Genomic DNA, 21,846 nt, shown 5'->3' on the forward strand with positions numbered 1-21,846 from the left:
AATTGCTGTGTATCATTATCAGCTCAATTTCCATAATGAAATACTGAGATAGGTGCTAATGGGAAAAGAAAAGACCTGTTATAGACAAAAATAAGAATGCAGAAAACTTATTTTTAATCACATCAGAAGAAAAATGGCATTTTTCTGATAAAACATGAATATTCAAAATAAGTCACAGAATACAAATATTGTACTGAAATGGTAAAAGCTATACATGACCAGAAACTGCACTTAGGTGTAATCCAAATGGGAATGATCCACTTTGTAGACCCTTTACGTTAATCCATGGTGGTTCTTTGTCTAAAGTGAAATTTTCCTTTCAGAATTTCAAGTTTTTAGTCATTTACTTATCTAACAGACTTAATAAGAGTTGCTGGTTCACTATATCCAAGACTTTGACAAGTGTATAGCATGTGTCCATTATATTTGATTCATTTTTATATTGCCATATTTTAAAGCCGTTTTTCATGTAGAGGAAAGCAGAATACAACTATATTAGTAATAGGTTCATACTAAGCCTTCGCTCTGGTCACTCCTAAGACAAATCTGTAGATACACAGAAAAATACAGAGGAAAATTTTTCTTGAAAGAGAAATTTGGAGACTTTACAGTTCTCTTTGCATTGCTTTAAATGGAAATTATCCTTAGTCCTTAGTCTACAAAGGCTTGGCCCATTCATACAGTTTTTTTTTCCTTATACATTCTTCAAAGAGTAAATAATGCCTGAGCTGTAATGGTTAGATATTTATCTCATTTGGACTATTAACAAAATTTCACTATGTGAGTTCAGAGTTTCAAATAATTTTTCTTACATTCTTAGCATTTAGAGGGTCACCACAGGGAGAATCATATCAAGGTAAACAAGGTCTGAATGATTAACTCGACAACACCTGCTTTTGTGGTTTAGGTATGAAGTGAGCTTTTTCATGTCTGGTACAGTTTGATTGTCGACTAAATCTTCTCCCACATCTACTACATCTATAGGGCCTCTCTTCTTCATGGGTTTCTTGATGAAGCAAGAATTCTTCATCTCCTAAGAAGCTTTTCCCACATTCTTGACATTTAAGGAGTTTTTCCTTCACATGAATTACTTCATGGCGACTCCGGTGAGAGTTCTGACGAAAGTTTTTTCCACATTGAGAGCACGTATACGGTTTCTCTCCGGTGTGAATTCGTTCATGCTTATTAAGATTTGTTTTATGATTGAAGCTTTTCCCACAGTGAATACAATCATAAGGTTTTTCTCCAGTATGTGTTCTCTGATGGGAAATAAGGTAGGAACTTTCAGTAAAATGTTTTCCACATTGTGGACATGTATAAAATCTTCGTGTTCTTCGATTCTGAGAAAGTGCAAGAATACTCATGTCCACATATTTTGAAAGGTCCTCTAATGGGGCATCATTTTCAACAGTAATTAAAAGACTTTTAAATCTCTTTTCTTGTGGGATTGAGGTATTTAGTCTTTTTTCTTCATGGCTCTCTGGACGCTTCTCATAGTCTTTTGCCTGCTTAAAAATCTGGGAACCATCCCTTTCACAGTAACCTGATGACATTTCATGATGTTCTACATCTTCTGGATTTTCTGGCTGATGGTCATCTTCCTTATTCTCACTGCAATCTACTGTTGAGACAAAGATAGAATTCACATAATATATCCTCTTAAGCTTAGTGGAAAAAATATAAGAGGAAATACCAAAATGTATGCCCTAGGTTGTTACTGACTTGAAGACTACAAATCAAGGAGCTCCATAAGGACTTGTGGAAAATCTGAGGGCTGAAAATAATAATAGCTAAATTTATACAGCACTTCATTACTTAATTTGAGTGAAAAACTAGAAAAAAAAATTACCCTGACCAAGATAGGAAAGAGACTGAGAGAATTTGAAGATTTATTTTTCTTCATCTCATTTGTCACCATTAATTTATTCAACAAGCACATATTGACACTTATATCGTACAGAGCATTAAAGAACAGAAAGGAAAAAAATACTCATGAGAACTTAAGAGATAGTCACTGAAAACTACTATACTTTATGCAATGAAATGAAATTAGTATTACTAAGCCATCTTAGTTGGGTGCATTGATGTTCATGGTAAAGCTTTAAAGAAAATGTTTTATTTTAAAGAAAAGTTATAGAAGACAATTTTTATCCATGAGGAGCTTCAATGTTAGCAATCTCTAGGTTTGGAGATCTGGAATCCATGTTTTATAAGACAAACAGGGAGAAAAGTATTTTTCCCCATACTGTATTAAACTGATGTTATCATATTGTGATTGTCCCTTTACTGTTTATACCTAGTTCTTATTCTTGTCAAGAAGCCAGTGGTTAAGGAATCCTGTAGGAAATTTTTCCATCTATAGAGTTAGTTGTAGGACTTCTGCCTAGGATTCCTTAAATTTTCCTAATTTAAAATTTATCAAGACAAGATGAACAAACATGGCCAACAGGTTGTTTGCTACAGTAGTTCCTCAGGTAAATCTGTCATAGGTGCAACCAACAAGACAGAAATTTTCACTTGTAACACAAGAGCAAAGGAAATTCTAAAGTGATCACCAGGCTGCTCGCCTTCTGCTAATGTCAAGGAATACATGTGCACAAAGTACAAAGTAGTTTCTCATTCCATTTTACAGAGTAATCAGATGAATTCGTTAAAAGACTGGAATGTTCAGATGGATCCCAAAGTTGCAAATGGAGCTAAGTCATCCAGGAAAGGTCAGAGGAAGAAGAAATAGTAAGAGTTTGTGACACTCTGCTTAGGGATATACTAAGGCAGCTATCTGATATGACTTTTTACAACAGACAAGGCAGATAGCTCCTCAGAGACCATGTTCAGAATGTGATAGAGAATTTGCTGAGACTTTCAAACTTCGTAACCCACTATACAACTCTGATAATTCATGCGGGGACACGTCGCCAAAAGGAAACCTACTACAAAACATTATAAGGGCTTATAAAATCGTTGGCAAGAAAGTGAAGACCTTAGGAACAACAGATGTTTTCGATCACCAAGAAAATAATTTCAGTTTATGTACCAATATCCACTGCAGAAGATTAAAAGATAAGAGAAATTCTATTAAGAATTCAATTAGGACTCTCCAAATTAAATCTGCATGGACATTTAATACTAAGTAACTTCAAAGCAATGAGGAATCCTAAGTAACTTCAAAGCAAACATATTGGGGAAGAAAATGAAAAATACATTGGAAAAATATGATTCAGGAGTAAAAAACAAGAAAAGTCAAAGACCAGTAGACCACAATAAGTCTTATCTCTAAATATTACAAATCCTTTGCTTGAGAAAAGTTAGAAGTGCTCAACTTGGCAAGCACTAAAGAAGTGTTTGTTTTTTAACTGACTATATTTTAACAGTCAAGAAATGCCTGATTACAGATGTGGGAAATCATTTCAGGATTAGCTATCTGAATACAATCAGACAGATTACTGACTCATTAAAGTAAAGACTAAAATCACTTCCAAGTTAGAATAAAAATGAGATGTGGCATACAACTGAGGCAACTCCTGTCTGATGTTCTGAATGAAGCTGTTGATAACAAAACAGAAAAATGGATAAAAGAACTGTCACTGACAGACTGTCACCACTTTCCAAATAAGTTTAGCCGATGTAAATCAATTGCAACAAGAAAAACCTAGAAATAGACAAACTTCCTTAGCTAAGAAACTCTTGATCTCTTTTTCAAATGGAAATAAATATGGCAGACAAAAGAAACAGCAATTTAGAATATACATTAGTCTGCAAAATGTACTAGTGGAAGATTAATAGCATTATCATCATTTCATAAAACAATAAGAAGTAGCAAGGGGAAAAATCACTTCAAAGAAAGCATGTTTTGAGATCCAACTGAGTAGTTATCACAAGGGCACTTAATGACAAAATCAGAGACAACAGACCATAAAAGAGATCTGTAAAATATGAAAAAAAATCTGTAAAGGATAAATTTTTATGACACATGAAAGAGGGAAGAATACCAAAGACTTGGGAGAAAAATTCAATCCTTTTTATTACCCCTCCTAAAAAAAAAAAAGGCAATATAAATCATTACCGACTGATACCAACTTTCTCATAACGTTTCTCTTGCAAATAATCTACACACTTTGAGAACATCTTTGATGAAGGTTTAAGAGATCAGGGCAGGCCTCTATAACTCGTTTCCTACAGTCAGATAGGCCACATGCCTAGTCTTCCCAAAACTGACGAAAAGATGTAACGAATATAACGTTGTTATATTGTTTATATGTAGTGTTTACTGTTTGACTACCATAGAACAAAATATTTCCTTAAAGGATTCTCCTCTCACAAATTACCTGCGCTGGAAATACAAAACTTATACAAAATTTCCTTTAAGTTAAGACAAAGGCATAGCTTTGTTTGATGATCCTCTGATCACGAACATGGAACGAAGAACAAAGTAGGAAGACATGCTAACCAGAGGTCAGCCACTGTCATGGAGAACATTTCAAATACAATCCAAAAGGACGAGGACTTCCCTACAGATCACAGGTTTTAGAGCTGAAAGTAAACTCAGAAGTTATCTACTGTAGCACCCTCATTTAGAGAGGGGAGAGAGAAGTGTGGCCTGAGAGGTTAAATGACTCACAGAAGATCATCCAGGGAGTAACCAGGATTTTAACTCTGGTCCTCTGACTCTAAATCCAGTGCTTCTCCACTGCATGACTTGTACAAAATAAAGTGACGTTCCAGCAGAACAAATATCTCAATTTTCAAAAACAGGGAAGAAAATGGAATGCATAAGCAAAAAGCAATGACCCTGGCTTAATTCCTGAAAACTTCTAGAAAGCATTATTAAAGGGATGGTTCTGAGTATTTAGAAAGGGAGAGTGGTAATCAGTAAGAGCCAAGATGGGCTCTTCAAGAATGGATCATGCCAGTTTAACTTCATTTCTTTTTCTGATATGGTTATACTCTGGGAAGTTGGAGTAACACTATATAAGCATAGAATACTTCAATTTCAGTAAAGCACTTGATCAACTCTCATGCTATCTTTGTAGACAGGATGCAGAGACATAGATTATCTAGTTATTAGATAATAGTATAGTTGTTAGAATTAGTACTTGTTTAACAAGAGAATCAAAAAAGCAGTCACAATAAGTTCATGTCATTTTGGAACAGAGTTCCTAATGGAAAGAACCAGAGATTTATACCCAGCTTTATACTACTCAACATTTTTAACAATTACTTGGATGAAGGTATAAGTGTTATTTGTGTTATGAAATTTTGCACGAAGCTAGAAGGAATGGCCAACACAATGGAAAACAGAATTAGTATCAAAAAGGACCTTAATGTCTTAAATTTGGGTTAAAAAAATAAGTTTAAGAAGCACTGAAGGGGTCACAAGTAGAAAAACTTTAAGAAGCCCTGGTATAGAGGACAGAAAGCTGGACTTCTTATCAAGAAGACCTGAGTTCAAATCTGGCCTCAGATACTTACAAACTGTGTGACTTTCGGTAAGTTATAAACTATCTAGCTCAGTTTCCTCAGTAAAATGAGAGTAAGAGAATCTACTTTCCAGGGTTGTTGGAAGGATCAAATGAGATATTTGTGAAGCATTTAGCTCAGTGCCTGACACACAGTAAGCATGTAATAAATAAATTCTTCCTTTCTGGACCACCCTGGAGCCCATCTTTCAAATTGCCAAGGTGTAGAACAGAAGTCTCACTTTAAATCTGGACTAAACGATGCCTTTCATTTCAAAGCTAGAAGGGAAAGGGTTGTTCTACTGATTTGGTACTGATTAAGAGAAAGGATGATCAATGGAACACATTAAGTTATATAACATCTGGAAGCAAATGAACACAGTGATCTAGTTTTTGATAAATCCAGAAACCCCTAGTTACTAGGGTAAGAACTAAATAATTATTTGACAAAAACTCCTGGAAAAACTAGAAGGCAGAACAAGAGAAACTAGATACAAAGCAGCATCTCATACCATATACCAACATAAGTTCCAAATGAGTACATGACTTAAAAATAAAGAGCGATATCATTTATAAAATTATAGGAGCAAGGAAAAAAATTCTCTTGGACCTATAACTAGGAGAAGAATTCACAACTAAATAAGGGATAGAGAGGATCACATGAGATAAAATGGACAATATGAATTAGAAAAATTAAAAGGTTTTTGCACAAATTATCCAATGAAACTAGAAATTTGAATGGAAACAGTTAACTGGTGAAAAATATTTGCAGAAAGCTTCTCTGATAAGGATCGCATTTCTAACACATATATAAGGAAATAATTTAAATTTATATGAGCCATTGCCTTATTAAATGGTTAAAAGTTAGGAATTTCTTCCCTTTCAGGGGAAGAAATCCAAGCTATCAGCAGTCATATTTTTTAAAATGCTCCAAATCACTAATAATTAGGGAAATACAAATGAAAACACTTCTGATGTTCACCTTCAGGCCCTTCACATCAACAAAGGAAAATGATAAATGATGAAGAGACTGTAGGAAACTGATGTACAACCTGGGTTACTTTCCACAGTTATCACAGAAAACAATTTGGAGCTGTGACCATCAAGGTGCTAAGCCATGCATACCCTCTGATGCAATACCACTACAGAAACTATACTCCCAAAAGAGATCATATCAAAAGGTCCTCTTTATAACAGCTTTTTTGTAATGGCAAAGAACTGGAAACTGAGGAAATGATCATCAGCTGGGGAGTGGCTGAAAAGATTAAGTATATAAACTGATGGAATACTGTTGTACTATAAGAGGGGACTGCTTCTGGGAAACCTGGGAAGAATTCAATCTAATCAATGAAATGATCAACTATGATTCCAGAGAATTAATGATGAATGCCACTCACCTCCAGACACAGAGGTGGATGGACTAATAATAAGCAAAATGAAAAAAGATACTTTTGGACATTTGGGAATTTGTTTTATTGCCTGACTGTGCTTACTTGTTACAATGGTTTTTAAACTTGTTGTTTTTTCCCTAATAGGGAGGAGAAAGTGAAAAAAGAAATGCCTAATCCTTTAAAAAAAAATGAAATTTTTCTTTTGGTGAGGCAAAGTGACTTGTCCAGGGTCACAGAACTAGTAAATGTCAAGTATCTGAGTCATATTTGAACTCAGGTCCTCCTGACTCTAGGGCGGGTGCTCTATCCACTGCGCCACCTACCTGCCTGAAATTTAATTTTTCAAAAGGAAGCAGGCAAATGGGAAAAATATTTGCAGCAAGTTTAAGGTCTCATTTCCAAGGCTGATGCCAATTAATAATGATCAAAGCAAATGAATAGGCAGTTCACATAGGAAGAAATCCAAGTCATCACAACTATATAAAAAAATGATCCAAATCATTAATGATTAGAGGAATGGAAATTAAAGTAATTGAGGGTTTTTCCTCATATCTATAAAATTGGCCAAATGGACAAAAAAGGAAAATGTCAGATGTTGGTGATGTGGGAAGACAGGCACATTGATACACTGATTATTGAGCTATCAATTGGTCCAGCCATTCTGGAAAACAACTGTAAACTATATCCCAAAAGTCACTAATCTGTCTATACTCTTTGACTTAGTAGTAGTAACACTAGTAGGACTATGCCTTGAAGAAATAAAGAATAAAAAGGAAAAGGATTCATATGTACAAAAATATTTATAGAAATTCTTTTTGTAGTAACAAAAAACATGAAACTAAAGAGTGCCTGTTAACTGGGGAATGGTTGAACAAATTGTGGATGGATGTGACAGAATATTATTTTGCCATAAAAAGTGAAGAGATGGTTTCAGTAAAACCTGGAAAGATGAATGAGTAGAACAAGTAGAAAAAGTTACACAATAACAACACTGTAAAAACAAACAACCGTAAGAGATTTAAGAATTCTAACCAACACAATGACCAAGCAGAGTTCCAAATGATGAACCACGCTATGAATTTTCCTGAGAAGAGAAGGTATAGAACGAGACGTGTATTTTTGGACATGACCAATGTGAAAAGGAAAATCAGTTGTTAATGAAAAAAATTTAAAAAAAAAAAGGGAGATTGGAGGCAAAAAAAAAAAAAACAAAACTAACAACTCTTTGGTTATACAAACTCATGTTCTCCAAGTGTTCTCTACATTAAATATACCCAGCTCTCTAAAGCAGTCTTCATACGGTATGGTTTCTAATCCCCTTACTATCAATACGGTCACCCACTTCTGCACATACTGCTGCTTATGAATACTCCTAAAATGAGAGTCAGAAATGAGCATACTACTATAGATGTGGTCTGACTAGCACCATTACTTCCCTCCTCTTGGACACTCATTCACACAGCCTAAATTGCATTAGCCTTTATGGCTATCATACCATGCTGCTGACTCTCACTGACTCACAATGAATCCATGGAAATCCTTGTTTTCCCCACATAATCTTGTAAGATCTCTCACATACCCTCTTTAGCTATCTGCCTTCCAGTCTTGTGCCAGAGTTAGGCATTTTACAACATTTTGGTTGCTTTGGAACAAGAAATCAGGGAGAAAGATTACTACTTCCTCAACTACTTGAAATAGGTTAGATACAGTTCTCATCTAATAATCATAGAGGAAAAGGGCAGGAACTTACGGAGCAAGGCTAACCAATCTAACTTTCCTTCCCCCTAAAAACCAAAAAAATTAACAACACATCCTGAACTGAATGTGGCTTTCCTACCATTGAAGATGGAGCTCTCAGTTGAAGAAGCCATGCATCACAGGGTTAGGTATGACTATCATTTATTGAATGCCTACCAAATACATGGAGAACTGTGTCAAGTACTATATTATTGAAGCAGTTTTTCTGTTACTTAGGAGGCAGGAGTGGGATAGAAAGAGAGTTTGCTTAACAATGAGTCTTCCCCAACATCAAAATTTAAAAAGGGATAAAGTTGTAGAGATTGTAACAGGCTTGATGCAAGGAAAAATTTTCTAACAATTGGAACTTTTCAAAAATAGAATGGGTTGAGAAGTAGTTGGTCTACCCTCACTAGAGGCCTTCAAGCAGGAGCTGGACAACTACTTGTTAGAGAATGTAAAGAAGATCCTTGTTGAGGAATAGGTCGGATTAGATGACTACTAATGTCTATTCCAATTCTGAGACAGCACAGTGATGATGTTTCTGGGGATGGCAGGCTGGAATGAGCGTATGTACAAATGTTGCTTAGGGGGCCAGAAATTAATTTACTCTACCAGTCACTCTTCAAAAACCAAGACTAACTCAAATTTCTATATTGCTTATCAAATAGCAACCTGTAGAAATGAACAAAAGCAAACTCTCTCCGAACAGAAGACTTCAGAATTGCTGCCCAATGTGAACCTGAAACTTAAATAACATTATTATCACCAACATCCAAACAGCACCTGAAGGTGTGCAAAGCACTTTCCCAGCATTCTCTCATCAAACAATTCTCATGACAAATTTGTAACGCTACTCTTTTTGATCTCCATCCCAATTACGTACTAGCCCCTGCCTCTAAAACCCAGCATGTATTTAACTCTCAACCTAAGTATGTTAGAAAAAACATTAATTAGTATAATGTTTTTATTCTGCCTGTATGTCCTCAACATTTTAAGTCCAGGTCATCGTGTTTATATCAGAGGGCAAGAGCATCTGTACAAGCAATGGGGCACTCAATAAATGCTTTGGATGGCAGATATGACATCACAACACCTACTAAGTCAGGATTGGAAGAAAAGGATAAAAATTCTTAGATTTTCTTTTTGCCTCAACTGGTTGTTCTCCACCTTCTTTCGACCTCCCACATGACAGTACTCATTGACTCAGTTTCTAGCCTTTTTATTCTTTTCTCTACAGTTTTTTCTCCAATGATGCCACTGAGTTCCACCATTTCAACTATCACCTCTACACAAATGAATGGTAAAGTTACATCTCTAATTTTGACCTCACTACCCAATTCTAGCTGTAGATATTCAAATGCCTACTGAGTATCCTGACCTGGATGTTTTATAATAATTTAAAATTACATTTTTAACATGAACTTAATCTGCAAATTAGTGCCATATTTTTTGGAATTACATAGGTTTTACTTATCTATGGACATGTTTTAATTCTTAACAGAATGTAAGTTAGAGGTTGATTCATTCTTTGACTTTGTATCCCAGACCCCAACATCATGATGCTAATGGTCCTATCTGAGTACAAAGAAAGAACAACATCCCTAATACCTAGTACACAGTGGGTACCTAATTAATGTTTGCTGAACTGAATTGACCCTTTCTTCCTAACCTAGCTCCTCTTCTTAATTTTCCTATTTCTGTCAAAGGAACCATTTTCCTAGTCCAATCACAGTCAAACCTTGGCATCATCTTTGATTCTTTTTATTTACTTCCAAAAAGCAAGTTCTATTGATGTTTTTCTTAATGACATCCTTCAAACCCATCCTTTACATATGCATCCTGTCACCATGCTAGTCCAGTTCACCACCTGGTTCAAAGATCACAACAACAGTAACCACATTACACTCCCTGCCTTCAGTTTCTCTCCTGAATCTCCTGTGCAAAATCCTGCCAGGGATCATTTGATAACACTACTCTTATCATTCAATCTTAATAAGTTCAATTCAGCCCACACTTATTAAAGATTAGATGTAGACGATGTAAAGGATACAAAGATGAAAAAAACACAGTGGTCTGACTTCAAGAAGCTTATTACCTTATGGGGGAAAAGTAAGTAAATACTACATAAAGACAATTGTGTTCTAATTCCAGTTCTAGAATTCTATGACAGATCTGAGTATCAAAGTTTACTAAAAGAGGTACAAAGCTTCATGAGGCTTGAAAGGAGGAAGGGGATCACTTTCAGAGAGGGGATTATCAGGGAAGGTGTCATACAGGAACATTCTCATCAAAGATAGATAAAGTATCAAAAGGCAGAGATATACATAAAGACACTAAAGAAGAACATGGTATGAACAAAGGCAGACAGGCAGAAAAGTAGAAGACATTTTGGAGGAATGGTAAGTTGAATGATTTGATTAAGAGCACACTGGGACAATAAGGAGAAAGAATGTAAAAGGTCTTGAATTCCAAGTTAAGGAGCTAAGACATTATTTGACAGGCAAGAGTACATCAAACCTCTACTCAATTTACCTTTTTAATCCCTTTCTTCACAATACTACCCAACAAAAAAGCTATGGCACAACTAGACTTGTCCTCCAAACGTACACTGCATCCATCATTCACAGAATCAGACTCTCAGATCTGGAAGAGACCTTCGAGAAAATCTATTCCTACATGACCAGAAATATCCTCTATCATAGAACTAACAAGCCGTCATCTAATTTATTCCTGAAATCTCCAGTGAAGGGGACTCAAAATGTCTCCTGTAGCAGTTCACATAGCTCTTAAGTTTTTAATTTACATCGAACCAAAATGTGTCTCTTAGCAACTTCCACACACTGCTTCAGATTCTGCCCTCTAGGATCAAACAAATCAAATACCTCTTTCCCATGAGAGATACATGAAGAAATCTATTATGTCCCTCCAGATTTCCTTCAATCATCCTCTTAGGCATGGTTTCCAGGCTCCTTATCATCTCATATATCTGGATTCCAGCTTATCAATATTCTTCCTAAAATACAACGCTCAAAAATGAATCTGATACTCCAGACGGATAGTCTGATCAGGGTGGAGTAAAAAAAGGATACTATACCTTCATTAATATAGCCTAAGAATACATCAGATTTTTCAACCATATTCAGCTCATATTGAATTAACAGTCCACCAAATCTGAGATCTCTTTCCATACGAAGTTTTAGTCATGTCTTCTCTATTCTGTACTTGGATTAAAAAATTCAATTGCACTTATCCTTCCAATTTTTATATTCAGACTACTGTTCTAGAACAAAGGTTCTCAAAGCATAAAACATGTTGGAGGCTCTCAACATCCTTTCAGGACTTCCACAAAATGAAAACTATTTTAATAACAATACTAAGACATTTTAATTTTTAGTATGGTAAATATCAACAGCTATAACCCTCATAAACAAAAGTTATTTCAGGAGGGATCCTCAATAGTTTTTAAGTGTGTAAAGGGATCCTAAAAACAAAAAGTATGGAAATTGCTATTCTAAGTCTTTTTTGCATCTTGACTCTCTCATTCATTGTGTTAGTTATCTCTCCCAGACTAACATATAAAACCGAACTATTACCTAGCTCGTATCTCTCTATCTTATCTGTGGGAGGTATCATGAAAAAGTTTTTCAAATTGCTTCCCAAAATGCAAGTATGTTCAGTTTTTATTTATTAGTCCAGTAATCTCATCAAAAAGGAAATCAGGTCAGTTTGGGTTTTTCTGGGAGGTATGTGGGAGGAGGTGCCAATGTTGAATCATCATTGCCTCCTTTTCTGAATGCTTGCAAAACATCCCTTCAATAATGTGTTCCATAATTTTTCTAGGAATTGAAATCAAATTCACCAGCCTACTTCCTTTCCCCTTCAGAAAGCCAAAAAAAAAAGAAAAACAACAAAAAAAAAACCATTCACTTTTCTCTAGTCTTCTGCCATCTCTCCTATTCCATGATTTTTCAAAGATTACCACATAGTAATGGAGAAATCACATCTGCACATTAGATTAGCACCTTAGAATGTAACCAGGCCTGGTGACTTGAACTCAGAAGTCAATTAGATTTTAATTTCCATTATTAGTCTTTTAGTTCACCACAAGTTGGGTGAGAGCCAGCAGTATACTGTGCTAATACTTTTTAAAACACAACATTAACGTAGACTCCATCAGAATGTAGTAAAAAACACTTCCATTATATCTTGTAATGATTAAGCCAACTCTAGAACACTGTGGTTCACATGCCTAGGTACCTCAACAGGATATTGACAAACAAGAACATGTTTGAAGAAAAGTGATTAGGAGTTCTCGAAACCATCTCATAACAGAAACTTGAAGAAAGCAGGTTGTTTAGCCAGGAGACCAATAAGAAGAGACAAAATATGTTGATATAACTGAAGGGCGACTATACAAAAGCAGCAGACCTGTTTGCTGCTGCAAAAAGGACTAATGCCAAGGAATAGAAGTTATGAAACAAGCAGAACTGAGCTCAAGAAAAATATTCCCAAAGTTTATGGAGTGTCAGTAAATTAATCTAATTATAATCTGTAAACTTGCAGATACCACAGAGTTCACAAACTGATGTCTTTAGGAACAGTCTGCCTAAAATTTTCCATTAGTTTTTGTTACCATTAGTATTTCTGATACGATTCTGTAACATATCAACCCAAAGTGTTAACTGGTAGTGGATGATTTCTATCTAGGGGGACAATAACTCAATAGTTTCTCAAATCTGAAAATGTCTCTTCTAAATAACAAATTAAGTTCAACGTGTCCTCTAGAGGGAGTAGAAGGTGTAAAGGACTGTGTGCACAAATGTAAAGCAGATACTCTTCCAACGACTCAAGAACTAAAGAAAGATGATACTTTCACAAAACAGCAGAGTTGAGTGTGAAATTATTCAGGTATCTTAGGATTCCGGGAGACTGTGTTGCTATAACGAAAAGGCACTGATTTGGGAGGTCTGAATTCTAGTCTCAGGTCTAACACTAGCAAGGGGACCTCAGGTGCTAGGTCTTTTTATTTCTGAGTCTCAATTTCTTTACAAAAAATGAGGCGGTTGGACAAGATAGTCTCTAAAGTATCTTTCTGTTATGACACCCCACAGTTCCCAAAATTGAAGAAATTCTTACCTTCTAAGACCATGTCACCAACATCCTCCTCTCCATGATTCCTAGAGAAGGGGGACCTCTGAGCAAGATCCAGGCCCACATACTCCTCTTGGGAGTGATATACATTTAGATCTTCAAATACCAAAGGCTCCTGAAACAACGACAGACTTCTCAATTAGTACTTATTTTCTCTGAGATGGTCCTAATTTCCTTGATGAGAGATATTAAGGTAAGAGAAGAAAGCTATAATTGAGATAAAACAAACTTTTGAGTATTATTATCAATATAGCATAGATGGAAACATATCAGAGACATAAAGATAAGCAGTCAGGGATGGGAGCAGTGAAGAAGTAGCTTGAACAGAATGTCTAGCATAAGCCCACTCAGTTTCATCCTGAAAGCTAAACATGTAGTTGTTGGAATCAGGTTTTCTGGGCAGAAAAGCTCTCAAAAAGAAAGGAGAAGGCTCCACTCAAGAGAAAGATTAAAGTGCAGCTTACCTGAAGTTCAGATGGAAAGGTCTGGGGCCCCACCTCCCGTTTATGGACACGCCTATCCTTGGGAAATATAGTCACCCAGGAAGCAGGATGAGCTGAGAGGAGACAAAGTAGTAATGAAGACAATACTCAGACTCTAAATTATCAGAGTTCAGATTCTCCCTCAGTCCCTAGGGCTAAGCTGCCCCCTCCCCTTCTGTATCAGACTTAGCAGCATCACCCTTCTTTAGAAACCAAGGCAACAAATATTAGAATCATAGAGTTTTCAAAGGTCATCTAATTCAATCTTTACCTAAATTATGAATACACTCTATACCCTTCTTCCCCCAGCCCCAAAGTGTTCATCCAGCTTCTGCTTAAATATCTCCAGTAAGGGAAAATAACTGCTGCTACCTCCAAGGCTGCTCATTCCAATTTGGGGCAACGTCAGTTATTAAAAATGTAAGCCTAAAGTTGCCTCTCTTCAGCTTCTACTCAATGATACTACTTCAGTCTAATGACAATTTTTCATGTGTCAAGGCTTGGTTCATCTAAAGCTTCTCTCCAGGCTAAACATCCTCAATTCTTTCAACTCATCTTTAAATTAATTGACTTTAAATCTCCTGCTCTTCCCAGTTACTCTCTACATTCACTACTCTAAATGTGATTTGACCAAAGCCGAGTTCAGTGGGACTATCACCTTCATACTCCCTTTAATTCAAGGACATAATTACTCTCGTGATTACTGAGACTTGGCAGAGGGAGGAAAGAAAGAAAAATCAATTAAACAATATCCACTATCCTAGGCAAAGGAATGTCTATTGCTCCCTACCGCTCACATTTTTTGGGGGAGAAATTGGTGGTAAGATTCTGCCTTTCTCCTCAGAAAATTGTTTCTTACCTCTGTTCTGCAGAGTTGAAGTAACATCCTTCACTAAGATTATGGTGTCTTCCTTGCCAGTCTTATGGTTTTGGGACTGGTTCTTCTCTGGCAGAAAGGTAAAGAAGTGCTCCAGTACCAACTGGTGGATGGTCTTGGGAGGAACAGCAGATTCCTGAAGAGCATCCTGACCCATTTTAGGGCCTGGCACCAGTTTCAGTATAAGGGACCCTGCTTGCTTTGGAGGTGTTAGGACCGCTTCTGCAGCCATTGTCAGTCTCAGATTTTCCACAATTTCAGCTGTATATTAAATATCTTGTCTGAAGGAAGGCCCTTTCAAACAGGATCTTGACTTCTGCTAGATGACTATGCCACACAGAGCCCTAAGGAAAGAGAGAAGACAATATAACTATCTTAAGGAAACAAGAAAACAAGCATTTACTGAGTACCTAATGTATATCACTTTACAAATGTTATCCCATTTGATTCTCACAACAACACTAGGAGATAGGTACTATGATTATCCCCATTTTACAGTTGAAGAAACTGAGGCAAAGAGAAGCTGAGTGACTTGCCTGGGGTCACATAACTAGTAAATGTTCAGGTTTAAATTCAGGTCTTCCTGATTCTAGGCCCAGCATTGCACCACCTAGGGCTATACAAATCTTACTCCCTGTGAATCATACCCCCACATTCCCTCATATCTCTAGAATAAAGCTGAACAAAGAACCCAACAACAGAAAGCAAAGCTGAATCTGGTGGAGTCATGTAAAATGGGAAATTATGGAAAAACATAATTAAAAGTATCAGAGATGGGCAAAACTTTTGAAACATCAACTTAACTTCTTCATTTTTGTTCAAAAGTCAGAGAAAAGATTTGAGGTTTTAGTAACAGAGGCTAATTAACTAATAGAGGTTAGTTCTTTACGATGTATTTGTGTCTTGAGTTGAATTGAGAGAAAAAAACACTTCACCAGGTGTGTAAGTATCACCTGCCCAACCATGATCACAGTGCTACTTGAAATTCAACAAATATTAGGTCCCATGTGTTTAATACACTGTGCTAGATGAAGCACAGTCCTTATCCTCAAAGAATTTATAATCTTAGTGGGAGAGTCATGATAGTATGTAGACAGATAATAAAATTAGATTATTGACCATCTTAAGTGTTTTTCCAAAACATATGTACTAATGGATTGGTTCAATGTATTTTCCAACCAACTACATAGATTTCAGTCTAGAGAATAAGCATTCTTTATCCACCTGGTTTCTGTTTTTCTTTTGAATAATCATGAATCTCATTTAGTAGGCTTTGCAATGTTGTGAGGCTTGATAACATCAAAACAATGTTATTTGCGAACTGGAACATTTGGAAGACTTCATCATTTGCATCCTTCCCCTTGGATTCTAAACTAGATGTCTTTCATGACAGTGGCAAATACCTTTAGTGAGCTTATTTTCCAGTTTTATGCCTGGCATGATAATAATCATGGAGAATAAAGTTTCTTTCTATTGTCTTTCAAGAATCTTATGATTTTTACATGTACATAGGAGACATTTTGTTGGAGAACTTTTAAGGAGCACTTGGATCAGTTGAATCAAATGCTTTTTTTTACAGTAACATAACCAAGAGACTCTGTATTTTTTCTACCTTTCACTCAATTGTGTGACTATAAAGATGTGGTCTCTAAAGATTATCATTTACAAAAGCTTACTTGCTGCTTCTTCCTCATATGTTAACGTAGGTTGTCCTCAATATTATTTACAAACTTTTCTCTAATCTTTTGTAGAGGATTCCATGCAGGAAACTGCCAGAGAAGAAATTCCCTCTACCAAGGAAGAGGAGTAACTATTCTGCAATGTGTAGCCTCACAGAATTGCCTAGAACAATGATGAAACTGTCCAGAGTCACACAACCACTAGGCAACACATGTAAAACTTGAATCTAGGTCTTCCTGACTCTGAAACAGGTTCTTTTATCCATCATGCCTGATCTATTTTTTTCCCCCTAAGATCTTTTTCAGAGATCTTTAGAATCAATCCTCCAAAATGTTGTCATGTCCTAAATGGAAGTCTGGTCTTGGTCTTCCTATCTGTTTTCTTTAGTACTATTTCTGATTTTTTCATGCAGCACATGAAACAGATATTATCATCCAAATGTGACAAATATTAGAATCATAGAGTTTTCAAAGGTCATCTAATTCAATCTTTACCTAAATTATGAATGCACTCTATACCCTTCTTCCCCCAGCCCCAAAGTGTTCATCCAGCTTCTGCTTAAATATCTCCAGTAAGGGAAAATAACTGCTGCTACCTCCAAGGCTGCTCATTCCAATTTGGGGCAACGTCAGTTATTAAAAATGTAAGCCTAAAGTTGCCTCTCTTCAGCTTCTACTCAATGATACTACTTCAGTCTAATGACAATTTTTCATGTGTCAAGGCTTGGTTCATCTAAAGCTTCTCTCCAGGCTAAATATCCCAATGTTACTGAAAGAGAAAATAGTTTGCTGTAAAGAAATTGATGTATCTTTTTCATCTACTCATCTTACTTCCAGGGCTGATTTAACCGATTCTCTACCATGCATTTTGCACACCTATCCTCACTCCAGTACTATTTTAGGAGATACTGCTCATAATCTTCCATCACCCTTCATTATATTTTGTGAATGTATTTATGTTCTTAATCAGCATTTCCTTTAGCCGCTGTATGTCATTAAAAGTAGAGTATTTGCTGGCTGAGGTAGCTTCTTGGCTTTTTTTGGTTTCCTCATTGTGATGACTGCTTTTTATCAAACTTCTAAGAAAAGAGTGACAAGCTAGGTGGTATCTGTTTCTTTATCCACTTCTTATTTTTCAGTGTCAACAACTTGTTGGTCAGACTAAAATTCTTTTAGTGTTACTCTATATGTTCACATTTAACATTGATTTTGATCTGTTTTAACAACTCAATTACAGTACAAATACCACTGATTTGAAAATAATTCCTATATTAGTAACTAGTTGTTTCCCAATACATGAAGTCAACTTCACTTTGTTGTGATGGTACTTAGTGATCACTATATATAACATCTTTTCTTGAGAAAAGTATTCATGGGATAGCAGGGTTGAGGTAGTTTACAAGCCTCTGACCTCTTTTATTTCTTCTTCCTGACCATATTCTCCAATACACTAAAGTGTAGAATGCATAAACTGCTATGAGATTAGGTAAAGGAAATGTAATATTTTCACACAATCTTCAAGTGCATGATTCAGATACAGGATCTATAAATTAAGCCTTGAACTATGAGTTAACCTGTCAAAAAATGGACATTGAGGGGAACAGAAGGAGCAAAGAAATAGAGGTAGAAGGAATTTGGGAGTAAATCTGGGAGGCTGCAATTAGTTCAGCATGACTCAAGTGGAAAATACAAAATGGCAGAATACACAGCATTCAGATAAGATTGGAAAGGTAGACTTAAGATCTACCGTGTTAGGTCTTAAATACAAGAACAAAGCTTTTTTTTGTTTACTTTACTTGGTAGGCAATAAGAATCCATCAAAGTTTTTGAGCAGTAAAATGATCAGATTAGATTATTTGTGCTTTAGAAATATTAACCTGGAAGCATATGTAGGATATACTGGCATCTGAAGAACGTGTTAGAAGATCACTGCAATAGTCAAGATTAAGGATGAACTAGCATTACAATAAATGATAAGAATTAATTCACCAGTTATTTTGGAGGAATGACAGCGCTTGGCAACTGACCAAATGTGAGGCAGAAAAGAGTCAAAGATACTCTGTAAACTGCTATGATAAGTTACTGGGATGAATGGTGGTATATTTGTTGACAGATACAGGAAAGCAAGATAAGGTTAAGGGAGAACAGAGTTCAGTTTGCAATTTATTGAGCTTGATGTGCTAACAAAATTTTGAAATAGAAAAATCTAGAAGGCAGATGAAAATGTAAGTATGGTATTCTGGAGGTTGGAAGAGTTGGAGAGTTCAATGTTGCCTGCAGAGAGGATAATTGAAGCCACAGAAGTAGATAAGATTACCTTAGTGAGAAGACAGAAAATACCCAAGAATTCAACAAGTACTATTATGTTAAAGTAGCTAATATATGCCTTGAAATCAAAAGGCTCTACCCTCTACCCTCAAGCAGCTTACAAGCAGCTCTGGAGCTAGAGAAAGCAAAAGACATAACCATAGTGAACACTTACAGAAAGAAAGGCATCAAAAGATATAGAAAAGGAATGGCTGTAGAAACGAAGAAACCAAAAAACGTAATGTCACCGTCAAGGCAACAGAAAACATCATTAGGTGCCAGATACTTGAGAGGGTCATAAAGGCGAAGACTGACAAATGAGGTTTAATTATGAGCAATAAGAATAAAGAATAATGTTGAAGTGCATTAGACTGGGAGCTAAGGTCTAGAGAAGGCTGGTGGATCGAGCTTGTTGGTTTTTAGCCTGAGGGTCCATTCTGTGAACTTGGATGGGAGTGGAGCGGGGATTCACTTAACCTCGGAGACTGGGCGTGTCTTTCAATGTTGAGCTGTTAAGAATGACTGAGGTAAGCAAGCCTCCCAAGATTGCCATAGGGGAGAGTGCCACAAAAAGAGCTGGTCCAGGAGTTCAAGTCCCAGCTTGACCCCAAACTCATTTACGCATGGTCTTGGACAAGTCATTTCCTCGCTTCTCGAATTCCAAAAAAAACCCCAACGACTTCATCGTATAATTTCTGAAGGTCTCATTGAACTCAATATATCTTTTAATAGTAAAGAAATGAAGGTCTACAAGCTGAGTCTCACAATTAGACCAGGACGTGACTTCAGTTTAGGAGAATCAATGAGTCAGGTGGCTCTGCCTGACCTTTGAACCTTCTCCTCGAGCGGAAGTTCTCGCACACTACGCCCTCTCAAAGGCCGGCGCAATGTGTCCCTCTTCTCTGGACCCCCGCGAGCGGCCCTTTTGTGTCCCTTCCACTCCCGGGGTGCCCGGGGCTGAGGGGCGTGCGGATGCCGGGGTCTCCGGAGCGGCCGCCAAGGGGCCGCGCCTCACGGCGCATGTCAGGGCTCGGCTGCGGCTCAGGGCGCAGGCCCGACCGCGGCGGTCCTCCCAGGTCTCCCCCCGGGCGCTCCCGATGCCCCATCGGCCCGACATCAGCCCAGCCTCGCGCTCCGCTGCCCTTAGCCTGTTAGCCTGGCCCTGTCCAGCACTCCCCAGCTCAGCCCCGCCCAGCGGCTTCTCCCTCCCCGGGGATCACCCGGCCGGCAGCTTCCTCCACCCTGGCCGGCCTCGGCGTCCCGAGACTCCGGCCGGAGGAGACCAGACGGAATGAGGGAGGGGCCGCAGCCCACAAGTCCACTCACCTCTAGGGTCGGGGGAATCAGGTATTGCAGAAGAGACCAGGAAATAGAACTAGATGGGAAAAGCCCACCGCTCCTCGCCCGCGATTGGTCCGGTTTCGCGCCCGCGCGGAAGAACCCTCCCCATCTATTGGTTGAGGCAGCTGTCCCGCGGCGATGGCGGCGGTGACGCGTGTTTTCTAGAAGACGGCGAAACCTCAGCGAGCCGTGGCGTCACTCCCGGTGCCTCGTTTCCACTTCGGATGTCTGGTCTCCCCGCTCGGAGCGGCGCTCGGAGCCAGGAACTCGAGTCGCGAAGCGGCGGAGCCGCCAAGGTCGGCGGCGCAGGCGAGCTGACCAGCAGACCCCAAGTGCCGTGCCATCTACCAGCGACCTTTCGAAGGAGAGCCGGGAGACAAGTGGAGTCCCATGAAGGGCTGAAGCAGCTGCATGCCGGGAGTTGGAGGCTGCAGACTCGCGTAAAGGCTTCCGGGAAATGGAGTTCCGGCTCCCTCCCCACCCACGCGTGGGCCGTGTGGGGCGGAGACAGGGCAGGAAATGAAGTTTAACCTCTGACGTGAGGGCATCGTCCCTCTGTTTCTACTGAGAAGCCGGGTGTGGGGGGACGTGGTGCTGGCGGAGTTTTCACCGGGGTTAGAACAGGAAGGGACGAAGGGAGTAGGCGCAGCGTCTGCGCAGTCTCCGTCTTGTTTTTTAGTGACCTCCCTTCTGGGCCGCGGGCGGACTCCGTCCTCCGTAAGAGTTCGGCCCTTGCCACCCGGGAGAGCAACCCGGAGGGCGAAGGATCCGTTTAAAACAGGTCCCGTCTGCGTGCCCTCGCCAGCTTCGCGGGGCAGTAATGACAGCCCTCCTCTCCTGTACTGTCAGAGGATCTCTAGTATCGCAGAAAACCCGTGTGCACGTGTACGTTATTTCACAGCGCAACTCAAGAAATGAATGGGTGAATGCACAGACGTATATATATATGTATATGTATATATATATGTATATGTATATATGTATGTATGTATATATATATCTGATCCGTAAATCTAGATACTTAGAGAAACACATGTTCCTTTTAAGAAGACTCCATTTTAAAAGGGAAGTCCTACATTCAGAACAATGCAGGTATACGGGCTTCCTGTGACACGGCTTGTAACACAGTTTAAAGTGCTAGTTGGGCAGTGAGTAAACAAGTTTGCCCATGATAACTGCTCGTATTTACATAGCTAGCTTCAGCACTCTGCTAGCCACCTAGCTAGTGTGAGTCACACAACTAGTATAGGATGTGAAGGTGTCTAAAGGCAGTAGTGGATATAGTGGGCTAATCCTATTCAGTCACTAAACAACTGGGCTGGCCCCTAGGGCAGAATTCTGCAGTGGATCAAATTCCCTAGACTCTGGGTACATGGATTTTGGGGGTCCAAGATGCAGAGGTTGAGGTTTGGAGCTCCAGAC

General features: G+C 38.2%; 1 protein-coding gene and 1 long non-coding RNA gene across 4 annotated transcripts in view; one reads left to right on the forward strand and one right to left on the reverse strand.

Moving 5' to 3' along the window:
• Positions 1–91: 91 nt before the first annotated feature.
• ZNF200 (zinc finger protein 200) lies at positions 92–20,497 on the reverse strand. 2 transcript variants are annotated; one of them, XM_072634889.1, is made up of 5 exons: positions 20,410–20,497; positions 15,080–15,441; positions 14,203–14,294; positions 13,724–13,853; positions 92–1,618 (listed from the first exon to the last, which is right to left on the reverse strand). In XM_072634889.1, exons 2-5 carry the CDS (start codon positions 15,327–15,329, stop codon positions 876–878), a joined length of 1,215 nt encoding a protein of 404 aa, XP_072490990.1. In that variant the 5' UTR covers positions 15,330–15,441; positions 20,410–20,497; the 3' UTR covers positions 92–875. The 2 variants fall into 2 exon arrangements, with proteins under 2 accessions (XP_072490990.1, XP_072490980.1); XM_072634879.1 differs by having other exon boundaries at positions 92–1,621.
• Positions 10,747–21,846, forward strand: part of LOC140520819 (uncharacterized) — a 33,413-nt gene continuing 22,313 nt past the window's right edge. Inside the window, exons 1-2 of one of the 2 annotated variants that reach the window (XR_011972660.1) lie at positions 10,747–10,986; positions 13,699–13,931. This is a non-coding gene — a long non-coding RNA (uncharacterized lncRNA). The remainder of the gene's footprint in view (positions 10,987–13,698; positions 13,932–21,846) is intronic. The other variant, XR_011972659.1, reaches the window with a different exon arrangement.

Source organism: Notamacropus eugenii, chromosome 1 (assembly GCF_028372415.1).
Source record: "Notamacropus eugenii isolate mMacEug1 chromosome 1, mMacEug1.pri_v2, whole genome shotgun sequence".
Classification (NCBI taxonomy): Eukaryota; Metazoa; Chordata; class Mammalia; order Diprotodontia; family Macropodidae; genus Notamacropus; species Notamacropus eugenii.

Excerpts from the sequence above, each read along its gene's own strand:
- ZNF200 (XM_072634879.1), bottom strand. The coding sequence starts at position 15,329 with ATGGCTGCAGAAGCGGTCCTAACACCTCCAAAGCAAGCAGGGTCCCTT. Across the intron at positions 13,854-14,202 it reads CCTTTCCATCTGAACTTCAG|GAGCCTTTGGTATTTGAAGA; the intron begins GTAAGCTGCACT and ends TCGTTGTTTCAG. Across the intron at positions 1,622-13,723 it reads TGGTGACATGGTCTTAGAAG|TAGATTGCAGTGAGAATAAG; the intron begins GTAAGAATTTCT and ends TTGTCTCAACAG.